Source organism: Miniopterus natalensis, chromosome 3 (genome assembly GCF_054644295.1).
Source record: "Miniopterus natalensis isolate mMinNat1 chromosome 3, mMinNat1.hap1, whole genome shotgun sequence".
Taxonomy (NCBI): Eukaryota; Metazoa; Chordata; class Mammalia; order Chiroptera; family Miniopteridae; genus Miniopterus; species Miniopterus natalensis.
Genome location: NC_142083.1, coordinates 35,466,593 through 35,485,188, shown reverse-complemented (window position 1 = coordinate 35,485,188; position 18,596 = coordinate 35,466,593). Strand labels below are relative to the sequence as shown.

Sequence of the window (18,596 nt, the reverse complement as noted above, 5' to 3'; positions counted from 1 at the left end):
CCCCTTAACTCTGCTGGAGATGCCGGGGTGAGTACAAATCCTCAGAGCAATTGCTCGGCCTCAGTAAAAGGATGAGAAAACCACAGGCTTGGGGCTCACTTCCAAAAGCCATGTGTCGGGCTGAGGCTGAACGTAGCTCCTCCCAGCTTATCTGCGCCAAGCCACTAATAAAACGAGGTAGAGTTTGCTGGTCTCAGTCTGACATTTCCTCCATTGAAATTAACACATTATATATTCATTAAAAGTCATCAGTTCAGGAATATTTGATATTTTAGGAAACACTATATATACTATTAAATGAAAAGAAGCCATACCTCTATATACAGTAAATCCTCACTTAATGTCGTCATAGGTTCTTCAACTTTGAGTGAAATAACATAACAAAACCAATTTTACCATAGGCTAACTGATGTAGATAAGAGTTAGCTTCCTACAATATCTCATTAATGTTACAGTGAAATTAGATTTTTCAAGGGCCTACTGCATGTGGCAATACCAACTTTATTTTTAAAAGGGTGATAGAGGTATGTGGATTGTTTGGAGCTAAGGGCAGTTTTAGCTTCAGGCTCAAGAGAAGCTCCTGCCCCTCACTTTATTTATTTTTATTTTAAAATATGTTTTTATTGATTTTTAGAAAGAGGACAGAGAGGGAGAGAGAAAGAGAGAAACATCAATGTGAGAGAGAAACATCAATCGATTGCCTCTCAGTTGCCTCCCATATGCACCCCACTGGGGATGGAACCCACAACCTGGGTATGTGCCCTGACCCTGACCAGGAATGGAACCAGTGACCTTTTGGTGCATAGGATGACACTCAACCAACTGAACCACTGCCCCTCTATTTAACTACCTATGACTGGAACTGAGCCTTGCCCATAATAAGAGATTACCAGTGATAATCTCTTTTGACCCAGCTATATGGCAGAGAAAATTTCTACTTACTAAACATCTGTTCTTCTTGTCCTGCAATGACCCTTTGAAGGCCCCCAGGTGCATTACTGAATCCCTAGCTCAGAGTGTCTTATATACCTCAATCCCCCTTTCTATCTCTGAACCTCTCCTGTGTGGGGGGTCTCTGACTCTCAAGTATGTGAGGTTCCCACACTTAGGTATGTGTTAAATTTGGTTATTTTCTCTTGCTAAAAAATGGGGGATAGAAAAAACTAAGGAATCATAATAATATGTTACTCAAGGTTATTTCTAGTATGTGTAGGTGATTTTTTTTTCCTTGCTTTTACTTTCTTGTTTTTGTCTTATAATTGCAGTGGGGAGAACAATAATAACAGCAGAATATAGAAACTGACTTTACTGATAAAACATTCCACCAGAAACAAATTCTTCCTCAATTAAAGTCTGGAAGAGCCTAGCTGCCTGTTACCTGCATCAATATGAGACCATCAACCTTGCTATTTACTCTATAATTTGAAGTAAAAAAACAAGGCTAGAAATTTTTTTCCCTAACATTTTATCAAGTAAGTACATTAATGACATTTATTCAAGTTTAGGTAAGTCTGAGACAACGACATGAAGTTGAACACTAAGCCAAAGGACATTCACGAACTTCCTCTTTTAAAACCAGCATTTCAGTAATGAGACCCACTACCTTCCCTTTTCCAAAGAGTGAAGAGTGTCAAGTTAAACTGATGAGGGGCTAGAAGAAGGTAAACATCACACTGAGACCCACCTGGAAAGTATCTCTGAGTCCTGCACTGTGCTAAGCACTAGAGTGAAACACTCAAGACAAGGATCCTACCTTCTTAGAATATATGCATGTCATAATTCAAGTTCTTATAAGAACAAAACATTTTTGTTTAACTTTTAGTAGTGCTCAAGACAGTTCATCATGCTACTGTAGACCTCCACAAAAACTTTCAAACACTAACCCACACACACACATACATGCTCACATGCATACACGCAGTATTCTTTTTGCCAAGGCATCCGGTTAAATCTTTTAAAGCTTTTATGCAATCACTTTTCATGCATTACTTGTCTTGAAAGTTCACTATGTTTAAAGAAGAAAATCTTGAAACATGTTTAACAGTACTTGCCTTTTTTGCAGATTCAGAAAAGAGAACTCCATTATTTCCAATGATGCCAATTGGATATCCAAATATTCTAGCAAATCCTCAAAAGAAAATGGAAATAAAGATTTATGTAATTCAGAGGGCTTTTAATTCACACACAAAAAAACAGACATATTTAACATCCTTTCATTTCAAATCACACTTTAAAATGTAGAGATTTTTATCTATGGTAGAAAACAGCTCATGTCACATTTTATTTCTAAGGCACTGGAGTCTGGGTCTTTTGCTTTCCTGAAAGGAGTGAGTCACATGTAAAGTTGTCCCCTTTGACTGGTTGGCCTGGTTGGGCCGTAGCATCCATGTGAGTGCTCACTGTGCACCAGACCTGAGGGACATTCTGAAGTAGACCAAAGCAAAGACGGGGAGCCCTTTACAGGTCAACGTTCAAAGCTGTGGGCCAGTGTCAGGTGACAGCTTGCCTGAAAATGCCTGTGGTAATGATAGACCCTTGAAATAAAGGGGATACACTCAGCAAAGGCAATTTAAAAAAAAAAAAAAACAGAAACACTGTCAAACCTGGTGGTAACCAAGTTTAAAGTAAGAAATTCAGGTAAGCATAGGAGAAAAATGAATCACTCCATTTTCACTTTCTCAGTCTGCATCTTTTTCTTTCTCCTTTCCATAAGTTTCGTTTACATCTCACCACCACTTCTACTAACATTCCAGACACCCACTCTCCACACACACGAAATAAAGAAGAAAAAGAAGGGGAAAACATTATATTGTGAAGTAGACTCTTTAGATGACTTCAGGAGGTTAATTACTTTGTGAACCTGAAGAAACTGACTAGAGACCTTCCCGAGAGTAATCCCCAGCAAGCCTACTTACGACTACATACAGATGTCAACTACTTGGAACCCAGGAGCGAACAAGCTGTGCTGGCTGAAGTGGGCCAAAGACAGCACGCTACCAAAGTCCCCGGCTGGCTGTCTTCAGGCGCAAGCCCGACAGGCTGCCGTTAAGACACCCGCTGTGTGATGCCCGACACAAAGCAGGTGCTCAAAAAATTAAGGAGTAAGAGAGGCTGTCAACTATTGATAAGCAGAACAGTTAATTTTTAAAAATTCATTTTTGTTCTTTACTGTGACCTTGTCTTGATTTATTTATTTTTAATTATGTTTATTTAATGTGATAAAAATGAAACACTGATCTGATGGTCACCTGGATTTCTCTTGGTCTTTCAGGCCTAAAATCCCAGCCTGTATGCTGCACACCCTCCATGGCACTGCCACTTAGAGAGTCAAAGCAAAAAGGGGTGACTTCCCAACAGGCCTAGCAATCCACTTTGAGTCCTGCCTCGCCCACAAAAAGAGCTGGGAACCTCGCTCATCTCTCAGCAATAAGGTGCTACCCCCGAAGATATACTGCCCTCTTCACTATTTAGGCTTTTAACCCATCCTTAGCCCCGCCTGGGATCTCCAGGCACAGGGCCTGCTGAGTGGGGCACATGCCCCACTATAATAGGGACACCCCTGAAGGGAGTGCCTTCAGCAGCTTCCTATGGGCCAAACAGGAAAGCAAAATATCCAAGGAACTACTAGGGCCGACATATGGCAAGCGCAGTGGCAGGAGGAAACCCTTAGCTGCTGCCAGGAACTCCTACCTGATCCTTAGAAAATATCTGTTCTTCTTCCTCGCTCCCTCCCCCTAGGTAACCACCCCCCATGCTCCCTTACCCTTCCTTGAGCTCTCATGCTCCCCCACAGCCTCTCATTCGTTTCTTCTCCTCCTCACTCCCCTTCTCTTCCCTCCCCCCAACTTTATTTGAATTCCAGTAGTCAAGAAGAGATGGAGGAAACTGGATCTAGCCACAGCATTGCAGGGGGCAAAGGTGCCACCAGTCTTTTAGCAAGTACAGGGCAAATACACAAAAACAGATGACGACAGCCCATCCATCTTGAGAAAGAAGCAGTTTGGACTTGTTTTACACTACCACACAATGAGGGTAACATCCTGAACTATTAAGTGACAAATCCTGTCTATATATCAAAGAAAAGCTCCTAATCACTTAAACACCTAAATACAAAAACATAAAGTCCACTCCCAGTGTGAACCCTTCTCTTGCTCATAAATCAGACCAGGAGAAAGTGTGCCGACTTATCCTTAAGCCTCAATGTGTATTTGCAACTTGGATTTTTGCAGCTGGTTGTTTTTTCTACTCTGAAATGTTGTCTTCAGACTAACTGCTACATTTTTGAGCTTTTATAAGACCAAACAAAATGCCCACATTTGTTTTGCCATTTGTCTAAGATAGATTATTACAGGTCTAGCATCTATGTTTCAAATACTTTTCTCCAAAGGCCTACAAACTAAACACTTCGGGTGAATGAATTAACTTTTACAAATATCCTTGTTTTGTTTTTTCAGATTTGGTATTCTGTCCTGTATTCTGGACCTAGTATTTACATAAATCAACACAATATCTACACAGAGGCTGTGAGAAGGTTTAACTCAGTCTACATTCTTCTGGAAAGTTTAAACATCATACAAAATTTCCCAGTTGAATTAGAAACCAAATAAAAAAAACTGTGCTGAGTCTGGCCAATGTGGCTCAGTTGGTTGAGTGATATCGCATGTAGCAAGAGGTCGCCGGTTCAATTCCTGGTCGGGGCATATGCCTGGGTTGTGGGCTCAACCCCCAGTGGGGGTGTGTGCAGGAGACAGCCAATCGATGTTTCTCTCTCTCTCTCTCCCTTCCTCTCTCTTTTAAAAAATCGATAAAAACATTTTTATTTTTTTTAAAAAAAAAAAAGAGTGCTGAAAATTTCAAAATAATTAGTTATCCAGAGAAACAAAATGAACTACAAATATTTCTGCTGATTTTATGGCTAATGCCATTAAGTCACAGACAAGGGCCTATCCCACAGCATCTAGACATCATTTAAAACTCTGGTTCCTTGAAGCCATTCAGCCACAAATGATCATTATAAAGCAACTCCCTTTGTTTTATTTTATTTATTTTCTTTTTAATCCTCACCAAGGATATTTTTTCCATTGCTTTTCAGAGAGAGTGGAAGGGGGAGAGAGAGAAAAAGAGAAGGAGGAAGAAAGAGAGAGAGAAACATCAATGTGAGAGAGACACATCGATTGGTCGCCTCCTGCTTGCGCGCCGACTGGGATCGAGCCTGCAACCGAGGTACATGCCCTTGGCTGGAATCAAACCTGGGACACTTCAGTCCTCAGGCTGACGATCTAACCACTGAGCCAAACCGGCCAGGGCAAGTAGCTCCCTTTAAATACTGACTCACACATTTGTAACACTCTAAATAACAAAGCTCTTGCCAAGTGCATCAAAGCCTTGAGACAAGACATCACTTATTTTTGAAGCATCGGAAAATGTTCATATTCAATTCTTCATCTTTATACCTGTAACTAATGTGTCTCCATACAAGGCTTTGAACTCATTGAATCTGCTTCCATCCACGATTCTAGCAATGACCTAAGAGGAAAAATAACAATGTCCCTGAGAAATTGTATTATAAAAGAATTGTTGCATTAAAGTTATTTATAAGGAAAACAAATTCATAGTGAAGTCACTTTCACAAAATTGCACCCTACATAGAAAATCTTCTCACTAGAATTTCACTTTACCTGCATGAAGTCATTCTGGGCTCTGATTTTACACTTTACTATAAAAACAATAGCACCGCATTGCATACCAGACAAGCAGAGACTCCATGAGCTGGTTGCCAGACTCAATCAAAGCTTCAGAGGCTGTTCAAATATACTGGCCTAGGGTCAGGGATTCAATCGGAAAGCAAGGTAGAGAGCTTAGAGTCAGAAGACCCAGGCTCCAACTTGAGGTATCACATATGATTTGTGTGTCCAGGAGTAAGTCATTTAACCCCTCTGAGTCTCAGTTCTCGCTTCTGCAAAGATGGGACAAAATTGTGAGATGTGATGACCTAGTAGTAAAGTAACCTAATAAAATAACACTGAGATGAAGAACTAGCTCTGACTCCCAGCTCTACCACTGAGAAATTAGAGTCACAGTCTGGTTACCTAAAATCCTCTAAGCCTCAGTTTCATCATCTGTTTTTAAAAAGATGAAACACTTAAAAAGTGATAACCACAGCACACTTCCTGGCTGTCATTAAAGATAGCTATTATTATTAAGCCTTTGAAGGGGTTCAGAAGAGGCCCCACCAAGACGTGCTATCTTGGCATGTGGATTAGAGCTGAAGGTAATCGAGATCCTATGGGCTCATCAGAAACTTTTAAGTCTCCCTTAAAGAATTGAAATTAGGGGATTTGCCCATACTAAGAGTTATCAATAACCTATATATAAGGTAGGGTAAAATTCTAATTATTAAATATCTGCTCTTCTTAATGTCCTGCAAATGACTTTCCTCCCTTCTGAAGCCCCAAGGCACCTTCCATCACCCTTAGCTCAGAATGTCATATACTATACACTTCATTTTAACTTTCTGTCCCTGAACCTCTCATGTACGTGGGGTCTCTGACTCTCTCATGTATGTGAGGGTCCCATACATATATATGTAATTAAATTTCGCTGTTTTCTCTTGTTAATCTAATCTGTTTTGTGTATATTTAATCATTAGACCAGTTGAAAGAACCCTGCCAGGTAGAGGAAAGTTTCTTCCTCCTCCACACCTTCAACAAAAGTTCACTGATTCTGAATCTGATACACTTGAAGGATCACCATATATGTATACATATATATATATATGTATATGTATATATATATACACACACACACACACACACACATAATTAACCTAAGAGGAGTAGAAATTAATAAATAGTTCATGCTTGGCACTCATCAGGATTATTTCAAAAAGTTCCAAATATGAAGCATATTCCAAATTTCTTTAGAAACTATTTTAGATGATACACATCACTTTTCTACCTAGTTCAAACTTCCTTTTCCCTATTTACCATACTTTTGCAAGATGAAAAAGCTGAAAAATGAGTGTTTCCCAATATCTTTCTTTCAAAAAAGTAAAAGCTTACTTTGAATTATTTTTTAGTTATTTTTCTGAAAGGTCCTGTTATATAATGGAAATATATGTTATCTGTTCTAAGTGGTATATGCCTCCAAAACTGTACCTTTTAAATACAATCAACAGCTTGGCCAGTGTTGCTCAGTGGTTGAGCATCGACCTAGGATCCAGGAGATCAAGGATTGATTCCCGGTCAGGGCACATGCCCGGGTTGTGGGCTCGATCCCCAGACGGGGGCGTGTAGGAGGCAGTTGATCAATGATCTCTCATCATTGATGTTTCTGTCTCTCTCCCTTTCCCTTCCTCTCTCCGAAGTCCGTAAACATATATTAAAAAAAACACACACATTAAGCCAAAAGACGAAAATATTTGCTGCTTTCTCTGGATAGTAGAATTACAAGCAATTTTATGTTTTTCTTTATTTTCTACACTTTCCACAATTAATACAATAATAGTTTTACAGTCAAGGGGAAAAGTAACACAATATTAAGAGAGAGAATCTGGTATTAAAATAATTTTCTAGCTTAGAAAGTATTCTGCCAGATATGGATACTGAACCAAAAAAAAGACTACATGCTATATGCAAACACTAAAAATTGTCACTCTAGACTACACAAGACTATGTTGACAATCTGTAACCATAGCAACATCTTGACCTGTAATCAAAAGTCTAATCTTTGCTAATGTAATATTGATATAAAAGGGTATATTTTTTCTTTCAACAACTTACTGACATTTCATCCATTCCCTGAAACAAGAACACTGAAAAGATATAGCTGAAAATGATGACGTTGCCCTACATCATTCCTAATGTCCACATTACGGAGTACTATTTATGAACAAACCAAGCTTCGTCATTGTGCAATGAAAACTTTCCGATAATTAAGATATTTCCCGCCCCCCTCTCTCTTTTAGTGTTTACTCTGTACCAACGAATCCTACACTATGGAAAGATCTTTCCCTTACATGTCTGTAACTCCTTAATGAGATCCAAAACAGTTCCTAGGCATGAACATTCTAAACAGGCTCCCGCTTTAAAGATGGATACACACATATGGAGAGACAGCAAGGCTGACAGCTCACAGCTCCCCTTTACATACCTCTCGGACATCAAAGTTCCTCTTAAGGTTAGTGCCAACTATTCCGTACAATTCATCAGCAGGAAATAAAGGGTCTTCAGAAGGCTCAATGGTAACCTGCAGAGAATAGAAAAATCCTATTAACCATTTTGAAAATATTATTTCAAGATGACATAAGCCAAAATGCTTTTTAGGAAAATAAAAGATATAAGAACATATCCAACTCACATCCAATTTTTTCTGATAATTGAGATTCCTCACAATCTTCCTAGTTAAGTGAAGGGCATGATGATCATCCAAAGCGTAGTAGTCAGAGACCCCAGACTTTCTACAGAGTAAAGCACACTAAAATAATCATATTAGAGAAAAGGAAAATACTTAAATATCTTACACCCTAAATATCTCTCTCATCTAAGAATGGAATCATTTTTACTTCCAAACCACTTTCATAAGTGTCATTTAGTTTGATCTTCACAATGTCCCTGGCAAACACTGTCACATCCCTGGTATTGTCCTTGTTTTACAAACAGGAAAAGCTGAGGTGCACATAAGAACCTGGGTAGAACCACCAGCAGCTGCATGAGAATCCATGCCTTCTATTTCTCAGTCTTGACCTCCTTCAACTAGACCACGGGGTTTTGCTGATAAGGACTTCTATTTAATGGTCATCCCATGTGCCTCAAACAAAATTCTTTGTGATAAAGTCCAACCACAGATGGCATACTTTCATCATGCTGCTGGTAACAACAAAAAGTGCTTGCACCTAAGTGAGCTCCTAATGAAGATGCCAACTATGGTCTCTTGCTTCTGAAAGACTGCTGAGCTACCTTCCTACAAAGTTACACCTAAGAGCATGCTATTATAGGGAAACAAATACTCAAGTTTGAAGACACTGTCCCTCGGGTCATGGGTAAAAATGGGTATTGATAAAATGATTCTGTGGTAAGGGCCATAGAAGTTCAATTTCAAGTTCAGTGTCAATGAAATAGGGGCTTGCTCTGGCTATTAGATCTGTTCTGATTAGATGGCTTGTTATTTCAAATGTAAATGTACTGTGACTTTCTAAATAAAGTATAAACAAAATGATAAAGTAGGGCAAAAGTATACACCTGAAAAAAATAGAATTTTGGTTCACTTTATGAGTAAGGACTAAGCTGCTGCAATGTAAATTTTGATGCCTTGTCTAGGGAAAAACCAAACCCCTGGGAGACATTTCTTAGAGCTGGGCTCTCTCAGTGGTTCTGTGTCATTCTCTGCCTCTGGACTGGGTGTCCCTGAAAAGAGCAGAGACAGCATTTACTCCTCATTATGGCCCTCCAATGCCTTTGCAATGTCCCACCCTTCCACCTCTTTAATTTAATACAGTAACTTACAACTGACCATACCTTTTAAATGCTTCATTAATAATTCCAGCTATAATTGCTGGTTTCTGGCTACACTGTAGTAATTCAAAAAGCAAACAGAAGCAGAAGGAACTGCTTCCAAATCAGTAAATATTTAAAATAAAATGCTTTCTTTTAAAAACTGCTTAGTATTTACCAAAATAGCAGGAAAGGGAAACCTTTGATGAGGCATTATGTTATGTAAGTCTTTGTGTCAAATTAATTCTTCAGGATAACTAAAGAGAGGTACAAATATGTATTTATAAAGACAGAGAGAACGTTTACAAATACACATTTATCACTCTTTGATTAGAGAGAGAACCCGAAGCAATTTGTGACTAGTAAATTTTATGACACTGTTCCCCAAAAAAGCCATCACCATCTAATTATTGTCCCATGATTTTAAACAAGTTATTAAGAATAATAGCCAGTAGTAATAGGGTGCTTAGTATGCACCAGACGCTGTGCTATGATGTAGGAAATGAGGTTCAGGGAGGTTAAGTCATTTGTCTAGTCATAAAAGTAATAAATGGGGCAAATGAAAGATGAATTCTAGAACCTACACCCTAAATTGATATACTGCCTACAGCTTTCATGGGCATGGGATTACATTTTTTAAATAGTAAAAAAAAAATGTTTTTAATTAATATTCCTAAAATATATCTTCATCAACCTTCCCCTGATTAAGCACCTACAAACAATGGCAGCCCACTCTGTCCCATACCCATGTACCCTACTCTACCTGCATCCTATCCCTCCGCAGGCTGAAACATCCACTCCCTGTCGCCCTGCAAGGGTCAGTAAATGGCCAGATAGGAGACAGTCATGCTGCATCTCCGCTCACACAGCTATGATCACCTAAATGAACCAGTGTTCTGTTCAAACTCGGGCAGAGCCTCAAGCTCTCCCTCTAAGCTTTTCTCTGCCTTCCTCAACTCCAGTCATTCCCTTAATCATTTCTCCTTTGGCCTCTAGTTGTAAAATTAGAAGCATGTTAGCATATTTTGTAATTGTTTTTTAATTCATTCATTTCTTTCTCTTAGCTGCCTCATTAAATTATAAATCCTGAGGGCAGGGATTAGACCTAAAATTCCTCTGTATTACTCACAACACTTAATACAATCAATCTTTCCAAAATAAGTGCTCAACCCTGGCCAGTGTGGCTCAGTGGTTAGAGTGTCAGCCCATGCACCAAAGGGCCGTGGGTTCGATTCCCAGCCAAGGACGCGTACTGGGTTATAGGTTTGATCTCTGGCCCCACTTGGGGCACATGCAGAAGGCAACCAATTAATGTGTCTCTCTCACATTGATCTCGATCTCCCCCCGCGCCCGCTCTCTCTGAAAAGCAATGGAAAAAATATCCTCGAGTGAGGATTAAAAAAATGAATAAATAAAGAAATAAAGAAATAAAGAAAATAAAGATGCTTTTCTTTAAAAAAAATGAAAGATCCAAAACCTTTAATGATCAATTATAGTGATAAACAATGGCAGTTAACATTTTTTAGGTACTTATTTAAAGCAGGTATTATTTCAAGTAATTTACATGTATCACTTCATTAATCCTCATAAAATTCTAGAAGGTGGGAGGTGGGCAATAAACAAATAATTACCAAAAATAGAGCCCGGCCGGGCGTGGCTCAGAAGTTGAGCATCGATCTAGGATCCAGGAGATCAGGGTTCGATTCCCGGTCAGGGCACATGCCCGGATTGCGGGCTGCAGCTGATCAATGACTTTCTCATCATTGATGTTTCTATCTCTCTCTCCCTCTCCTTTCCTCTCTCTGAAATCAATAAAGATATATTTAAAAAAAAAAAATTCATATAAATGTGTATGTTTGAGAAGGTCTACAAAGGAGGCCTGAACTCTAACCTGAAGTGGTTGGACCAGTGATGCGACGGAGCCAGTTCGTGGCCTGACTCACAAGCGCCAACCGTGCGCATCTCTTCCTGATTCCACGCTCAGTGGGGTCCTGTTGGTAGTTTGAAATGGGCTGTGATGGGATAATTTATACTATAGAAGTTGGCAGATGCCACAAAGCAGGGCTTTTTCCTTCCCGCAGGGAACCAGCTTTTAAATATTTACTTGCTACCAAGAGTTTAGCTAAGCTATTCCATGGTGCTATGCCTCAGCATCCATTTGGCTTGGCCAAGAGGCCTGCAGGGACCTTAAACTGACACTAGCACAGGCACAAGCCCTAGAGAGCAGCTGAGAGTCCCAGCAAAAGTAAGTCCTGATATGACTCTCCCAGCAGCCCTGGTGATCAGCAGTCTCCCCTGCCTTCCAGCGCCTATATGCCTTATGTACCCTTAGATAAGAATCCCCCGCATTGGGCTTATCAAAATTCTGCTCTTTTGGATTGAACTGGCCAATCTGACCCTAGCCCAGGAACCCCAAAGCACTCCAAACTAGGACCCTATTAAAAATATGTGCCCAGCCCAGCCAGGCGTGGCTCAGCGGCTGAGCGTCGACCTGGGATCCAGACGACCATGGTTTGATTCTGGTCAGGGCACATGCCCGGGTTGCGGGCTCGATCAATGACTCTCTCATTATTGATGTTTCTGTCTCTCTCTCTCCCCCTCTCCTTTCCTCTCTCTGAAATCAATCGAGATATATTTTAAAAATAAAAATTAAAAAAATATGTGCCCAGGTTCTTCCTCTCTCCCTGCCTGCACTCTGCCTTGACCTCCCTGTGTGGCCCCTGGAGGCATGCCATGTACTTCCTCCAGGATCCGTGAGTAATAACTTCTCTATTTCATTTTCTGTTGTTGAAGTGCAGCTCACCATCCACCACCCCAGGCTCCACTTCCCAAAGGTTAATTTAACCACTGGGTTTGACCCACCTTCTATATGCTCTCCCTATACTTCTCCTTCGTAGGCCTTATCACACATATACATTTACATGAATTTTTTGTAAGCATTGTTTATTGCCTACCTCCCTGACTACACTGCAAACTCCCTGAGTTCAGAGACAATGTCTAGCTTATCTCAAACACCTAGAACAGTGCCTGTCACCCAACAGGTGCTCAATGGATATTTGTTAAATACGAAATCTGTCTCTCCAGTCTTTCTACAGTGAAAAGCTGATGTTCTAACTTAGAAATGCAACTCTACAGTTCAAAGAATTGAACCCTAAAACAGCAGATCAAGAACAAATAAACATGGCAAGTTTAACACTTGGAAAAATACTTTAAACTTTTTAAAACAAACAAGTGACAATCAATCTTGAGAAGAAACAACCTCTTCTGTTTCACCTGCAGTGAAGATCAGCACCTCCAAGATCCTCAGCTGACACCTCTTCTCCAGTAGCTGCTTTAACCTACAAAGAGAAAAGTGAGTGGTGAGATTTACCCATCTGACACATGCAAATGTCTTCCTAACACACACAGTTCCTGACTATGCCTACCACTCTTTCTTCCAAGGAGCTAAAGAACATTTTGTTTTTTCATTCCACTTGTCTAGCAAACCTAGATAATACTGTCTCTAGTCTACAGATGAAAAATCTGAACCCACAGTCACTAAAGACCTTGCCCACAGCCCCTAAGCAAGTGCTGGAACTGGATTTGAACACAGGCATTTCTGGCCTGAAAGTCTGCTCGGTCCCCTCCTTTAGACTGCCTCCACAGCACGTCAAAGCCTTCGTGTCTGAGCCCACTGCGGGAGCTCCCTTCCCCCTTTCACCCTCCTCCTGGTGCATCCCTGCTTACCCTTCAAGCCCCATCTGCTCTATGTGGCTTTCCCTGACCCATGCAGGCCTTTCACCATTAATGACACTGCACAGTAATAACAGAGCAATGCTTGCTTATCTGTGGTCCAAGAGTATTACACTTACACCTCCAACATGGCACTTGCCAAACTATATTTCAGTAATTTGCATGTGTCTCTGTTGTCTCCTCTACACTGTGAGTTCCTTCACAGAGAAATTATGATTTATCCATCTTTGAATACTCAATAAATGTGCTGACGTAATGCTCTTTCTTCACTGATGTTGAAACACTCCAGCGACTATTATGAACTCTTAATGGTATAATAACTTTAAGATGGGAAAAATATCCAAGATTACTCACATCTCAGATTCAGTAGAATATGACCAAAAAGAAAGAAATCTCAAGTAATAAATTAAGAATGACTTAATTATAGCCTGACAAATTCTAAACAAGAAAAATCTTCAGTGCTAAATGCCAATCTGATCATTTCTTTTTCTTCAAATAGGAAAAGCTTTAATTAAAATAATGACCATTAATCTAAAATACAGCCCAGAAACAACTTATTATTCACTCCATCAAAAGCTGTCTTAAATAAGAAATTATCCCACTGGGAGAGGCAATTAAAAATCTTCACCTCCAACTGTTTCACCCCCAGAACTAAATTTTTGGTTGTCCTCCCAAAGAAATTCAGTGTGAAACAGCATTCGGTTCAGACAATAACTAATTATAAGAGGTGTCTGGATTCTTAGAGTTGTAAAAAGTTATAAACAACCAATATACTATATTTATTTTCAGAGATGACTGGAAAAGCAAGGATTTGTCACTGGTTAATATTTATCGAGCACCCACGCCATGTTTGGTACTGTAATAGGTGCAAAGATGATGAAAGTCAAAGAGAAAATTAAAATAGCTCATTCTACTAAATTACAAGTTCAGATAAACAAAAGAAAAGGAGTACAAAACGCTCTTCCAAAAACCTGTCCTATTACTATGCCTTTTTTCAACCATTTTAAGCTACTGGAAACTATAGCAACTCAACCCCACATGTGTGAAACCTACCAAGCCTTTCCTTAATTTTCAGTGAAACAAGTGTGAAATTCAGAATTCTCCAGCAGATGAAGATGCTGCTGCCTCCTGTTCTACCATAAACAAGCGTCTCGCTGGTGGCCTCCTGAACGAGGGCCAGTTCTGGGGCAGACCGCAGACTTCCCTGGCTGCCGAGTAAAATCTGAACGTGCTGCTGACCTTTAGACAAAATCTTCTCTCAAAAATAGTTAGCATTATTCTAGTAGTATGATGCTGCCTATTTCCCAGAAAGATGTTTTCAAATTTAGTCACATCTTTATCCATTCTCTAATGAACAGCAAACGAGGCCTACTCATGAAAGTATATGCCCCTTTCTATCCAAAGGTAAATTTGGAGGGATTTTCCTTCACTGAACACTGATCGCTATCACATAAAGCTAGAGACATGTTAAAGAGTAATAAACATCACAGGCATGAAATGGCAGCTCCTCAGGCTCACCTGATCCTCACTAAGTTATGAAAAATTAACACAACCATCTGGAAAATATACTGATTTCACAACAAAGCATATGCTCGTTTTAACACACTCTTTTTAATAAATGTGCGTTAATATTCCAAAACCAAAGATGATTCTTTGACAGACTATTTTGAAGATAAACTTATTCTTTGAGATACAATTCACATACCATAAAGTTCACCATTTAAAGTACACAATTCATTTTTAAAATCATTTACAAACTTATGCAAGCATTACCACCAACTAACTCCAGGACATTCATCACTCCCAAAAGAAACTCCGTACTCATTAGGAGTCACTCCCCATTCCACCCTCCCGGTCCCTGGCAACTACTAATCTACTGTCTGTCTCTGTCTCTGACCATTGTAAATATTCACAGAAGTGGGACTATACAATATCTGTCCTGTTGTGTCTGGCATCACGTGTCCAAGGTTCATGTTGTGGCATGTCAGAACTTCATTCCTTTTTACAGCGGCATAATACCTCACTGTATATAGATTATGGTTTTATGACATTCTTCTTCTACCTATTTAATATTCTTGGATTTCACTTATATAACAGGACATTTTGTTGTTCCTGCCCTCTATCACCCTGAAGCCTAGGATCATGTGTGACGTAGGCACGGTGGAGCGGTGACTGCATTACTGAAAATCACTGGAACGGAGCTGACCAAAGCAGAGGGGAGGAAGAGCCAGGGTGTATAATCCAGTCCTCAGTGCTGCACCACAGGCAAGTGACCAGTGAGGCTGCACAGGGTCCCGCTCTCAGAAGGGCACTGGGCTTGAAGTTTAACGCTCGGTGGTCACCCTATTGAAATTCTAGTTTACCTTTGAATTTGTGTTCTGTAAGTAAAGTCTGAGAGGACAAGGGAGTGTATGTGTTGGGGTTTACAGCCTCAGCTCTTGGCTGCTCTGCCTCCCACCACCTCTCTGGGATGGGTTCTTGGCTCCCTGCTTTCCTGCTAACTGGAGCCTGGGTGCTGGGCCCTGTACTATCTTCTCCTCCCTGTCCCTTTCCGAATGACCGTTATATCTGCCCAAGGGAGGGCCTGGCCTGGCACAGAATCAGGGGTCAGGCGTGCCCCCTGGTGCCTCAGGGTGGAGCACAGCAGCACCATCACTATCCCGGCTGGCACTGCTGAATTATGTTCTCCAGCAGATGACTCAGTGGGGGTATGAGCTAAGGGCTAGCCTCTTGCCCACTCCCCGTCAGGATACCAGGCGCATCCTGGCATGGAGGCTGCCCTCCCTCAGGGATCATGGATGCACTGGGAGATGGGCTGGTGGGCCACTGGAAGAAGAAATACCTGGGAGGGAAAAGATGAGCAAGTTCTGGAGATGATGGTGTGATGGTTGCATAACAAAATGAGTACACTTAATGCCACAGAATGTATACTTAAAAATGGTAGAACTGGAAAGTTTTATACTATGTATATTTTACTTCAATCAATCAACTGAAACTGTATTCTTACCAAGGGGGGTCCTGCCAAGAAAATGGTACCCTGCTTGCGTACAATGATGTTTTCATCAGCCATTGCAGGCATGTAAGCACCTCCCGCCGTACAGGAGCCCATGACCACCGCTATCTGGAATCCAAGCATATACAAAATGCATCAGGTACAGCCCAAGCAGTGAATTATACAGTCTCTGGATCTATAGTCCCGTAAGAGTTGCAGTACCAGGGCATACTACTAGCTGGTCCCTGTAGTTCATTTTAAAAGTAGAGTCCTCTAAACATTTGGAATAGTTTCCTTGTATCAAAGCATTCTGAAGGGCCTATGTCACACTTTTACAACGTTTACGGACAATCTCCCTATCAGAGAAGAATGGACCGATAGACCATTAGCCTAAACAACTAAAGGAGAAGAAACCCACAACCCACTTATAGATTAGCAAAACTGTATGAAAGGATAACTTTTAAATCTAATAATAATAAGTTCTCTAAACAATTGCCACTTACCTCACAGGAAAATGGAAATAATGAGCATTGTTAATATTGTGTGTTACCCTGCATATGATACACTCTAAACATAAAACTAATGTTAGCATCACAGTTAAAAATCTTGCTCAATTGTGTGGAAGCTGGGTGATGCCCGCAGGTGGGTTCACAGCAGTATTCTCTACTTTTGTATGTGTTTAAAATTTCCCATAATAAATGCTTTAAAAATATTCTTTCTTAGAGATTAGTATCAATAACCCAGCAATCTGTTTTCAAAATATCTATGGCTAGAAAAACTCATGCCCGTGAGCACACACAAAAAACATTCATTGTGGCAGTGTTCATAACAGTGAAAATATGCAAATAACCACTATGTCCAAGAAAATATTTTGAATAAAGGAATTATCAGTAAATAAGTTCTTTAAAAATCTGAGGCAATAATGGTGAAATACGAACACTTCATAAATCTGAGTTAAGGGCGGGTGAGCATGCTGTTCTACTATTCTCTGTACTTTGTCTGAAATGTTTTATGGGCTTTTTCTCTGAGGTTCCATCAGGAGCAAGGGACATGATTTCACTCTGTCAGCCTGCTCTCTGTGCTGGAACACCAGATTCCACTTAAACTACATCAGTATTTTAAAAAAGTCAAGGAGGCAGAGAAGAGTTAGACCGAAGTAAGAATCTAAAAGAGGACACTTTTCACAAGTAAGACATACAGACCTAACCCGGCCCAGCGGGCCCCATGAAAGCCACCAGGCAGAGGGGAGAACACAGCAGCACTGCCCCACGCAGGCGGTGCAGCGAGGGACAAAGACCAAAGACGGAGGGATGAGTTTGCCAAGGAAGAATTCAAACAGAACAAAACACCAAGAACAGAGAGGGGAATGAAACTGAATGCCATCACGCCATCCGAGGCTGGGGGCAGCTACCAACTTAGTAGAAAAGCCTCCCTAAGGAGGCGCCGGCACACCATGAGCACAGCGACAGCAGGGAATTCCGCCACAGTCCTAAGGGCGCTTCAGGAAAGGTGCACACAGCACCTTTCCCCCTCTTCTTCCCTCAGGGCACTTACTTTGCTCCCTCTCTCTCTCCTAAGCTTCAAGGGCCCTTCCTTTGTTTCTGTCACTCGTTCCCTGAGCCAACACAGCCCAGCTGGCTCACTTTTTCTACCTCTGTGACTTTCTAAATAAACCTTTGCTTGGGGGGGGGGGGGGAAGGGGGGGGGGGAGACCTACACAGAGATTGGAGTCATGTAGACACAAGGCAAAGAAATGCCTAAAGCCACCAGAAACTCAAAGAGGCAAGGAACAGAATTTTCCTTAGAGCCATCTGAGGGAGCATGGCCCTGCTGCCACCTTGATTTCAGACTTCCAGCCTCCAGAACTTGAGAATAAATTTCTGTTATTTTAAGCCACCCAGTTTGTGGTACTTTGCTATAGCAGCCCTACGAAACTAATGCAATGTTAGTACAGCTATAGAAATTATAATACCAGATTAAATGGGCTAATTTCCCCTATAAAACAAAAGATCACATTAAGAATTTCATACCAAATCATAGAAGAGCGATCTATGCAAAACTGAGTAAAGCTGAATTTTCTATTTATATAAATAAAGCATACAGATAGGCAAGGTTACTACATAACAATAAAACATATACTAAATAATAACATACTTTATTGATAGAAAATAAAAAAGAGGAGATATAATTCCAAATGAAGACTAATTCGAATATTAATAAAAATACTACAAACTTAAGAAATCCAAAAAAACATAAACAAAGGAGAAGCATCAGTATTATGAAACATTTCAAACATGCAAAAAGATTAGAGAATAATAAAATAAATACCTTTCACCTAATACCAAGTCTTAATAAATCTTGACATTCGTCCAAATTTTATT

General features: G+C 40.4%; 1 protein-coding gene across 2 annotated transcripts in view; it reads right to left on the bottom strand.

Annotated features, from left to right (window-relative positions):
- Window positions 1-18,596, bottom strand: part of MCCC2 (methylcrotonyl-CoA carboxylase subunit 2) — a 45,128-nt gene that overhangs the window by 11,213 nt on the left and 15,319 nt on the right. The window contains exons 7-12 of one of the 2 annotated variants that reach the window (XM_016213901.2): window positions 16,231-16,344; window positions 12,765-12,829; window positions 8,359-8,458; window positions 8,152-8,247; window positions 5,454-5,526; window positions 2,052-2,128 (exon numbers count right to left, since the gene is read on the bottom strand). In XM_016213901.2, coding sequence (XP_016069387.2) covers window positions 2,052-2,128; window positions 5,454-5,526; window positions 8,152-8,247; window positions 8,359-8,458; window positions 12,765-12,829; window positions 16,231-16,344 — 525 coding nt within the window. The remainder of the gene's footprint in view (window positions 1-2,051; window positions 2,129-5,453; window positions 5,527-8,151; window positions 8,248-8,358; window positions 8,459-12,764; window positions 12,830-16,230; window positions 16,345-18,596) is intronic. The other variant, XM_016213902.2, reaches the window with a different exon arrangement.